Source organism: Chanodichthys erythropterus, chromosome 17 (genome assembly GCF_024489055.1).
Source record: "Chanodichthys erythropterus isolate Z2021 chromosome 17, ASM2448905v1, whole genome shotgun sequence".
In the NCBI taxonomy this organism is placed as follows: Eukaryota; Metazoa; Chordata; class Actinopteri; order Cypriniformes; family Xenocyprididae; genus Chanodichthys; species Chanodichthys erythropterus.
The window spans coordinates 6,865,089-6,876,622 of NC_090237.1; the positions used below are offsets into that span (position 1 = coordinate 6,865,089).

The 11,534-nt window shown below is 34.3% G+C and overlaps 2 protein-coding genes across 2 annotated transcripts; one reads left to right on the plus strand and one right to left on the minus strand.

The window, feature by feature from the left end:
* The first annotated feature begins 6,285 nt into the window (after window positions 1-6,285).
* Window positions 6,286-6,895, plus strand: thrsp (thyroid hormone responsive). Its single transcript, XM_067365254.1, has one exon. It carries the CDS (start codon window positions 6,366-6,368, stop codon window positions 6,780-6,782), a length of 417 nt encoding a protein of 138 aa, XP_067221355.1. The 5' UTR covers window positions 6,286-6,365; the 3' UTR covers window positions 6,783-6,895.
* Window positions 6,896-9,336: 2,441 nt separating this feature from the next.
* Window positions 9,337-10,794, minus strand: ndufc2 (NADH:ubiquinone oxidoreductase subunit C2). The gene is made up of 3 exons (XM_067365654.1): window positions 10,547-10,794; window positions 9,670-9,813; window positions 9,337-9,526 (listed from the first exon to the last, which is right to left on the minus strand). Exons 1-3 carry the CDS (start codon window positions 10,683-10,685, stop codon window positions 9,477-9,479), a joined length of 333 nt encoding a protein of 110 aa, XP_067221755.1. The 5' UTR covers window positions 10,686-10,794; the 3' UTR covers window positions 9,337-9,476.
* Window positions 10,795-11,534: the final 740 nt, after the last annotated feature.

Below are 11,534 nucleotides of genomic sequence, written 5' to 3' on the forward strand. Positions count from 1 at the left end.
ATAAATAAATAAAAAAACGTATTTCCACATTGAAAAGTAAAGTGGATAGACTAAACATGTAATACGCATGTGCGTCGTTTTCACAGATTCGCGTTTGTCAGTTTACAAGGAGATGATAACGGTATCATTTTCAAAAACTTCCACTTTGAAACCTGTTTTCAAAAGTTTGAGTTTTCAGGCTACCAAAACGCAGTTTTGGGGTAAATGAATGGGCAAAACGCATAAAAAGTTTTCAATTTTTGGTTGAAAAGGGTGGCGTGTAAACAGTCCCTAAGCTTTCAGACACAGCTTTAGTTCCTGGAAAACCACAGCCATGCAGAGTTTAGCTTTAATCCTAATTAACTTAAACTTGATCCAGCTAATCAAGTCCTTCAGGACTATTTGAATACTAAAGGTATGTGTGCTGATAGAACTAAACTCTGCATGACTGTGTCTCTCTTTTACACCCCTGCTTTAGGAGAAAACGGTAAGTTATTTACATTGTGTTAAAGCTATCAGGTCATGCCTTAGAATTGAACACTAGTTCCTTACTTTACTGTTTGAGCTACAAGAACTCCAAAACAAATAAAGTCTTGTGTTCACTATATGCATTATCCTACTGCAGGGGTGCAGATCCACTTTCCTGAAAAATGTAGCTCCAATCTTAACCCTCTACCGCATAGTGTTGCCATATGGCAACATACTCTTTATGTTCATTTCCTTGCCACCGTCTCTTTAAGAGAACATTCTAGTTTTTTTTTATTGGTAAGAGAAGAGCTTAATTTAGCCAATGATGTGCTTTGGTTAAGTCACATGACATGCATTTTTTTTCTGTGACACGATATCTGACAGACTGCCATCTCTTGTCGGTAGTTGCTGAAAGCAAACTAAAACGTCAGTAACAAACAAGGACCTGCCCATGTCACATTCACAAAAAAAAATGTTAACATCATCTCAGGTAAGTTATGATAACATATTCACCACTCAAAAATGTTTTTATGAAATTAGTTTTTGGCAAATCGAGAAAATGTCTGTGTTGCCATATGGCAACACTGCGCAATAATGGAATGACATTATTATAATAGGTTAGATAGCTAGCAAAGATCAGCTGCAGTCTGTTAAGCTATAACAATAAAAACATTAATGCTAGTGATATAATGTTGATTAGTCGTATGTTAAGGACCGCCATGGCATTTGTATTATGGATTAAATCAACATCAGAGATCTGCCATCACAGCCATGTATACTGGCCCAGACCAACCACTGTCCTACCGTGGTGTCTCAAAAAGGCAGGTGCAAGTGGCTGTAAGTGTATTGTAAGTGAGAAGAGCACCAAATGTGATGTCTACATGTGTCTCACCTTTGGAAAAAAAAAAATGCTTTTTGAAGTTTCATACAGAAAAAAGGTGAAATTTAAAGAATATAAAGCATTATTCAGCAAAAGAGAATGGAAAAACACAAGATGTTGGAAAATAAGTATAAGGTATTGTTTATAATTACTGCTAAAACTTATAATAGCACTAATTGATTCAATACAAACAACATTTCTGAGGAAAAATATGAATTATATACACTTACACTTATTCTAAGTTTTTCCACTATTGTATGTTGTTGCCATATGGCAACGTATCATAAAGTACCTTAAAATAATATTTTTTTCCAAAAATTTTTTTACAGCACTTTAAGTTAAGCCATTCTAAGAAAAGAAAAATAGTCAAATATTTTTTTTATAGATTTATCATAATGCGTGCGGTAGAGGGTTAATCAAATACACCTGAACAACCTAGTTAAAATCTTCAGGATTACCAGAAAGCTACAGACAGAAAAGTTTGATCAGATTTTTTCCTTCTATGTGGCACAGACCAGATATGAGACCCACGAATGAGTGAGCAGAAAAAAGGCACTCAGATCAGTTTCAGGCCTCATTCAGAAATAAATCTGATATGAATCGGATACGCGTGTTTGCACCTGCCAGATATTCCACCACATCACACATTATGCACACATTAACAGCATTTTGTGATAGAAATTATGGTGATTGTGTATTTTGTAAATACACAAAATTAGATAATATTTTAACTTTTTTGCATAATTTGAAGCTTGGAAATGACACATAGGGCCTAAATGTATTTTGCTCATAAGAGATGCTTACCTTCACGTCTCATGTTTCATCTAAAACTCTTCACAGCACTGCACACTAACTTTCCCAATCATTTTCACTGATTATATGTGTCTGAGGTATGTCACAGCGCAATCTTAAATATATTATACAGAAATTTAAATATTATATTGGGTTTTGGGATGATATGGAATGATATGCGCTGAAGTTAAAGTGAAGTTAACTCTTAGAAATGAACTTTGACTCGCAATGCCAAATGTCTGTTCAAATAGATTTCATAACCCCATTTTATGTTCCTAAAAATGATAAAGTCTGAAATTGTATTTCATCACAGACATTGTGTAAACAGTCTGACTGTCCTTTGCAAACATGAATGATGTTGTACAGTCTGGTTGCATTGATAGCAGCAGTAAGATGCATGCACAATCACAGATCAGAGCCAATCCAAACAGATCAGACCTTGAATGTCATTGCACTTTAATTGATCAGAAATATAGTCTGATTATATTTATTTTTCCATTCATAGCCTTTCAGTGATGTGAAAATTTCTCAAACCATATTTTTTCGAATATAACGCACACTTTTAAAGCAGCGTTTGTGTACTTAACCACTTTAGTTATCAGATGATACAGTGTCGTCACTTATTGTGATCGATTTGAGGAATTAAATCCCTTGTGAAAAAGTAAATTTAAGCATACTTGTATAATATATATATTTTAAAGGTACACTATCTTACTTTAAACTGAAACTGCATGAATTTTGCAGAAGAAAATTTTTTTGGTTGTGCTTCGGCTCTGCGTAGTACCGCTCATAAAACATTCACTACTAGGCTTAAGAGATAAAACCAGTTTAGATGGAAAGAATCTCAAGCTGACTAGCTGAAGACGTAACTGTTGCTTTACCCATTAGTAGACACGGTACTTCCTTGAAAATAAATTCTAGCACCTCAACAACCATAATGAAGTGACCCTTCACAATAGATAATGCTTTACAATAAACTATATTAGAGAGCTACATATGGCAGTTCATCTGTTCAGCGCGGATGAATCCAATGTTTACTGTCAGTCACCACATCAGTGTGGATACTACTTCTTAATTACAGATTCTACATCTTCAACTTTTCAATTTCGATTATTTTCGAATCTATATTTCAATTTCTGTAGCCACTCTGCAGTCTGACGTCTTTTGCTTTTGACCACGAGTGAATCTCCAGTTGTCACTGATGACTGTCATCTGAGGACCTGGATTATAATCCACCATCAAAATGATAAATTTAATTATTCCAGCTACTGTGAGAAAAGGCTATAAATGATCCGCTAAAGCAGCATTGCATGCCATAGTCTACTAGCTGGGACTCGTTCTTTATTTAAACAGACGTAACGTAATGACACAAAGATGAATGGCTGCATGCTTGAATTTCCCACCAGTACCACCTGAATTAGAAAACATTATTACAAGTTTACCATTGTGAATCAGGCTAAGGTAAGGAGATACTTTTGAACACTGGGTGGTTATATACTTGCTCAAAAATTGATTTTAGATCATTTTTAACCAAAAAAGTTACAGACTGCATCTTTAAATAATATTAATAGATGCATCTTTTGATTTTAATAATTTATTAGTAAATGTTGAAATTAAAATATATGATTAATAAATGCATTAGAAGAATTTTTCATTATTGGTTCATGTTAACCAATGTTTACAAATGGAAACTTATTGTAAAGTGATAGCAATATATTAATAGTCAGTGTTGGGGAAAGTTCCTTTTAAAAGTTACATTACAATATTGCATTACTCCCTAAAAAGTAACTAATTGCATAGTTACTTTAATGCATTACGTTACTCACCTGGGCTGGAATTGCTTGGTTTTTTAATAATGAAAAAAGTTGTATTTTTTGGCAAAATGGTCCTTTCATACCAAAAGTAAAACAAAAGTCTGAGTCTGAAAGAAATGCAAAACCAAGTCTGTACAGTAGAAGGCGCAGCTAAAAAAAAAAAAAAAAAGCTTTAAAGCGGAACTCAGTAAGATTTGCGAAGCTCCCCCTACAGTTTCCTTCAGTGAATGACACTGTCGTAAATATTCCAAGCGCAGCTCTGGACTACAACGACTACAACGCTCACCAGCGCAGTAGTTTTGCAAATACAGTACAAGAAAGAGGAGGTGGGTAATTTGCAAATACAGTACACTCGATGGAGGTGGGTAATTTTCGAAATTGTCTTATAAAGTCATAATATATACATTGTTTTTGAATTACCATAAAGCATTTTGTCACTCTCGCGTTAATGTGAACACGAGGCGAGATTGTGTCGGGTCGGCGCGGCTCAACTTGCAAGTGCTGTATTGTGGCGTAGACGTGCCAGAGGGGGTTAGTAAACGCCTCAAACACACCACTTCAAGTCAATTAACCATCGTAAGATGGTTAGAAAACTATTTATGAAGGTAAAAAAAGTTACTTAGTTCTGCTTTAAGCTGTGCTGCCATTCTGGACTGCAGAAGAATAGGAGCCAGGGGAAGAAGGTACTCTATTTTAGCAATAAAAAAAAGAAGAAGAAAAGAAACACATATGATGTAGTGATGGCGAAATGAAGCTTTGCGAAGCACCGAGGCTTTCTCCTCAACTGTATCGTAAAAAGGTTCATTACTCAAAGCTTTTCAAAACGGTGCACACTAACGACATCTTGTGGTCAAATGTTGGAAAAAGCTGCCTTTGCGTCCCAGACGACCCAGCCATTTTGGACTGTTTCATGTGTGCTATGAAAAGCGTATAAAACTATGAAAATAATTAGTCTATATTAAAAAATTGTCATTTTACTTACATAGTTTGAATAAATGAATGTGAATAAATAGTTTTGGGGGAAAAATAGGCAAACTTGGGCATACATTATCAAAATAAATGATGATTTTCATAGAATGGTCAGTTGATGTACATGAACTGGGAATTAATAAAAACTGAATATGCACAAAACTACACATATTTATTATCAATATTTATTATCAGTACGTATAATAATTATAAAAAAAAGCAAATGACATTTGACACCTGCTTTGAAGACAAGCTTTAAAGCTCTGGCTTCAAATGTCACATCATAAATATGATGTTTATCTAAAACTAAATTATGGGTGAATTGAATCATTGAAGGTCAGCAGCAAAGACATTGGTTAATAAAGCAAGATAAGAGTAAATACATAAAGTAGGCTATATTTGTGTAATTTACTGTATTTATTGCAGATTTTTCTAATATTCCGAGTTTGCATTTCACTGTTTTTATTCATTTTGAGGAATACTGAATCTGTTTTTGTGCAAATGAGATGCTCACATTAGTCTAGATCTACAATAACCATCATGTTCACACAGCTCACACAACACCTCTGCACTGCAAATGGCAAAACAAAGTAACTTGTGTTACTCATTTGAAAACGACAATTTAAAAGTAATCCATTACTTTACTAGTTACTTTAAAAAAGTAATCTGATAACATAACTCACTTTACTTGTAATGTTACCCAACTGATAATATAATATATATTTACTTTAAATATCAAATAACATACTACAGTTAATATTTTAATCAAGCACTTTACATGTGGTTTAGTACAATAGTCAACACAATAAAATAAGTGTACTTTTGTAAAGCACTACAAACGTTTATTAAAACAATGTTTTAAAATGTACTTTACAGTAATACTTTTAATTTGACAATTTTAAGTACACTTTTTAAAACTGTACATAAGTCTGTTAAGAAACTTGAAAATGTGCTCTCTTTAAGTACTCTTAAGTGGCTTTTTATAATAAATATATATATATATATATATATATATATATATATATATATATATATATATATATATATATATATATATATATATATATATATAATATAATATTTTCTGCAAGTACAGTTTATTACAAAATATACTTATAAGTTTGAAGTACACCACAATTGCACATTCAGTTATCGCACTTCTTTTACCCACGGGAGGTTCTGATGTACACCACCATTTCGGGGTCAGTGTCCTTCTGTAAACTGCTCAGTCTCAGCATGGCAGCCAGAATATCATGCTGTGAAGAAATAAACTTTGGGGAGGGGTGTGTTAGCTCAAGGGGATGCTTTAGCTGTAGCCAGATCAGGCCACTGTGTTGCATAACTGTCCCCTAGACACACTATAAAAAGAGCGTGTTTCTCCAGAACTTGCACTGCATCCAGGCCCCGGCAACTTTACCATCTTACCAAAAGACGCCCTCAGCCTGAAACCCACCGGAGAAACCATGCAGTCTGCCGACGCTAAGCTCAGCCGAAGCTCCCTTCAGCTGGCCCTGAGGCGCTACAGCTCAGTGGTGCGTGATATGGAGCAGACCGTCCTGCTTCCCAGTCTCCTGAGGGATGTGCCGTACGACGAGGCTGCAGACTGCGAGGCCGCCGACAACAACATGGACCTGTACGAGTACTACCTTATGCTGAAAGCCATCAAGAACACGGTGGAGAGCGGTCTCATCCCCCACGACGACGCCAAGGCCAAGAGTCAAGCCGCCCTGCACAAAGGCCTGGAGCCCCTGCTGGAGGCCCAACCTGAGGCGCTTTTCCACTTCCATCTGGGAGGCCTGTTCACAGTCATGGCTACGCTCGCAAAGAAGTCCCAGAACTTGACTGAGAAATACTTAGACATCATTGGGGTCAGCCATTAGGATCCAGCACATCTTGAAGAAGAATCCATCTTGAGGTGGAAGCAATTACCTGGAAAGCTGTTTACATCCTTGTCACTATCTGTGTGACATGCAATAAAAAATCTGAAAAATAATTTTTGTTTTAGAATTTTATTTAAAAGAATTTCTTCTTTAATATTTAAATAATTTAAATGTCTCCTAACAGTTCTGTTATTTTTTCATCCATTGCATTTGGCTTGTAATATTAGTTTGGTAATTATTATTAGTGAACTATTCTTCTTAAATATGAGAGGTTGCAGAATAAAAAGTTGTCATTCATTTTTAATAAACACAATTTTGTAATCAAGATAATGGAAACACTTATTAAAGAGCTTCAGAAGACATAATTTGTATATTACATATGACTTCATGTGTCATGTCAGCCATTATAACCAGTACATGTGCAAGTGAAATTATCACAGAGATGCAACAAATATAAGCTAATAAAAGACAATTCATGTCAATATTGCAAAATTACTCTGTATATATTACATATATGACTTGTCAGCCATAATAACCAGTACATGTGCTAGTGAAATCATCACTCAAATGCAACAAATATAAGCCAATAAAAGACAATTTTGCTAAATTCTCAATAAAAGTAAATTTTGCAAAATTACTGTATATACACCAGTGCTTTTTAGTATCATTTATATCCTATAATTTTTTAGTAAATTTGTTAAGATTTTGCCATTTTATTATAATTATTATTTTTTAAAATATTACTATTTAGCTTAATTTTTTTTTTTTTTTTAGGTAAATTTTAGTACATTTTCAATTTTTCATTTCAGTTTAGGTTTTCCATCTAATATTTACAGCTTTATTTATTTTAAACAATATAGTTTTCGGTTTGATTAATGATAACCCTAAAGTACACACTTTATACAAAGTCCTGTCAGTTTACTGGAATAATCTTGCTTCTAACTGTGAATTTATGACACGAGAGAAATAGATGAAACCTTCCAAAGTAAACCATGAGCAACTGAATCTGTTGCAAAACTCCTGGGATTGTGCATTGTTGCATAAGATGTGCTATCTGTACAATATCCATGCCAAAGTCTATCTGAAATCGTTTGGATCGTTTCTGGCATTCGGTGCCTTTTGGACATCATACAGTTTGGAAAATCAAATGCTATGTTACGATACAGTCATGTAAAACATTTGAAAAATGATTTTGGTCAAGCTCGGGTAAATAAGTTTAACCATTTATTAAACAAAATCAATGAAATGTTAGTGCAAAAAATGTCCACCCTCTTAGGGACAAATGAACAACAGTTTAAAATGTATGGGCATTGTGTACATTTTTCTTATACAACTCATGTCTCTTTTAAAAGCATATCAGTTAAAAAATGATCAGAAAATAAATATATTATGTATGAAATGAAAGAACAGACTCAAATGTCAGAGTCTAGGGGTGTCCAATCCTGCTCCTGGAGGGCCACTGTCCTGCAAAGTTTAGCTCCAACCCCAAATAAACACACCTGAACCAGCTGATCAAGGTCTTCCTAGGCATACTAGAAACTTCCAGTCAGGTGTGGCCCTCCAGGACTGAGTTTGGACAGCCCTGTCATAGACCATTTGAGTGTTTGCAAACAGCGATGATGTGTTTTGTGGGCGGAGCCTACCTGGTGGCAGAAAATGACAGTTCTGCACTAGCAGTCTACGGAATGAAAGATTAAAAAAGGTCATTTCAAGTTTATATCTCACAGTTCTGATTTTCTTTTCTCGCAATTCCAAATTTATATCAGAGAAGAAAAATCAGAATTGCGACATGCGAGATATAAACTTGATATTCTGTTGATATTCCTTTAGAATTGAGAGTTTATCTTGAAATTCTAAAATTGTTTTCTCAGAATTGTGATATAAACTCGCAAGTGTGAGGTATAAGTCTGAACTGTGCAATTAAAATGTTACAGGTTTAAATGTTATTCATGTAAAATGTTAAAAATGACTTCATGCTGTAACTGTAAGGCTAATGTACATTATGTCCCCTATGATATGCAAATGTGAATATTATGTATTTTTTATGTATTATGTGAATATTACGTGTTTTCATTATTCTGAATGTCTGTTTTTCTGCCACCACAATGTGCGAGCAGCTGCAGTGATGCAACTGTAACGTCTGCTCCCAAATGGTCTATTGACAGTCGTGTCACAATCATTTGTAAGGTCATTTCAGGGATTCTGGTGACCAGTATGTCCTCGATTGATGCAATATGTCTTTTGACATTATACCATACACACTTTAAAAGGCTTCAACTACATAATCAGTATCCTACATTGACATATGCATTAAAAAATTAAACTGTGAAAGGAACAGTTCACCTAAAAAAAAAAAAAAAAATCTGCAATCATTTAATCACCCTTATGTCACATCTTCCACAGATTATACATTTTGAAGTGCAGTTAATCTTGTTTTTTTCAGGGTGGGTAAATAATGGTTTCATTTTGTGTTGACTGTCCCTAAAATCAAACTAATCTGATTATGTAAAAACTGAATGTGCATTGGAAAACAAATGAAAGCCCACATAAAGAAATCAGATTTTCTTTTTAAATAGTTTAATGACATTAAGTACACAACTTGATAAATCAATACAAGAGTATTTATAACAGAAAAGCCTGTTAAACCAGATTTTCAACTATAGTCTTCACACTCCTTGTGACAACTAAATCCATTCAACGGATTGGATTAAATGGCTCCACAATTTCGGCAAATGTTTTCCGTTCTGGTTTGAGAAAGAGAAATGAAAAAGTTAAAAGGAATGAAAGTATTGTGGCAACATACACAGTCATTTAAATATTTGAAGAAAACACACTAATGCGGCAGAAAGCAACACATTGGCGTGGCTGGATTTCCATGTGCGGTTACCTTTCTCTTGAAACTCCTCAGGATGCAGCCGGATGTACTCATTCATGTCTCTGTCCAATGTGGCATATTTGTAATTCTCATACTTTGTGAGATGATAGCCAATGAACCATCCAACGGTTATAAATAGTGCTTGGCGGTGAACACCTGTATATATATACATATGAAAAACAGCAGAAAGTCAAAGCACAACACAAAATATGTTTGCATGCTTGCGGTTTACTGATGTTTTAATTTTCATTCAAATTCTGTTGACTTTACTGGTATAAGGCACATTTTTTTATATGTATTAAGTCACCATGAAATCAAAATGGAAAATTCTTAATCCATCCCAATGGGAAAAAAATAAGTTTCCCACCCTACATTTTTTTCTTGTTTGCAAAACACTTTCAATCAGATATATGTCACAGTAGAGAGAGAGAAAAAAAAAAAAAAACTTTAAAGCTGGTATAACTGTTGCATCACTTTCACAAATCATCACATTTTAACATTTAAGCTAATAACGGACTCGATATATAGTGCTAAAATGCAAATTATATAGTCACAACAAGCAACATTATTGGCTGAGGTGATAAGAACGAGCGCAATAGTAATTCCACGAGTCTCAGTAAACATGGTATTTTACTTATGTATGTATGTATGTATGCATGTATGTATTTATTTATTTTGACATAGTACCATGTAAATAAAAAGGTATATGAATGTGTTTTTCATTCACTACTGTCAAACTACCTCCATGTCTGAACAACCAAAGTCCATTTGTGTAAGGGATGCAAAGTCAAATCGTATTCATTTGATATTACTATGGAGTCATATCAGAATGTGTGTGTTACAGTATAATTTATTAGAAGTGTATTGGTGCAGATACATGTTCTCTCACCGGCTTTGAGTGCAGGCCTGCGGTTCAAGCTGTTGTGCAGCATCGCGGACGCCCAGCCGCACAGCCCGAGCCACACCGAGTTTCTGTTAACGATCCCCGGAGGAGACAGACGTTTCGCTTCATCAGGCAGAAGCCCCATGTTCCCAGATAACAGGCTTTTTCTGAAGTCAGAACACTTAACTTTCCATATCACCTCCTAGAGGAAATCAAGGGCAATGTTTAGGCGGAAATGGAAACCGGTCCGGGGAGAAACAAATGGCGAATTACAAGAGTTCCGGAGATAGGGTAAAGTGGGGGAAAACGCCCTTCCCCCTTTAAGGACTTTGTAATTCTTTTAGATGACACAAAAGTTAAATGTGTCCGGAATAGTTATCATAGTTGTAGTGACAATTATATAAATTATAAACCAAGTATGTCCAGAGTTTTCATGTTATTTGATTTTTAGCAAAAAATACATTTGTATCACTCTGTCAAAACTATTTGGTAATACATTTACAGCAAAACTAAATCAGTAATGAAGTCTTAACCATAACCAATAATTATGAATTAGAAAATTATGATAGACTATTTGAAAAGTATTAGCTGAGGCTGATGCTAACTTGAGGTAATTTTTAAATATAAAGTCCAAATACTTTTATTCAACCACCTAGTTAGATTATATTTGATGAAAAAACAAAGAATTTGATGTTCAGAACAGTAATTATGATAGCGAGAAGGGGGTGTTTTACCCTATAGATAGTGTTTTAAAAAAAAAAAAAGTTGTCATTCTAAAAAAAAAAAAAAAAAAAAAAAAATATATATATATATATATATATATATATATATATATATATATATATATTCCTTAAATTCCATGTACTTCCCAACTACAGGCTTTATTCTCATGTTATATAACTGTGATGTTCTGCAAAACATCAAGCTTTAAAACACTTATTTTCTTACTGCTGAAAATAACTTAACGAGAAATCCATCCGAAGTACGTCGCCAG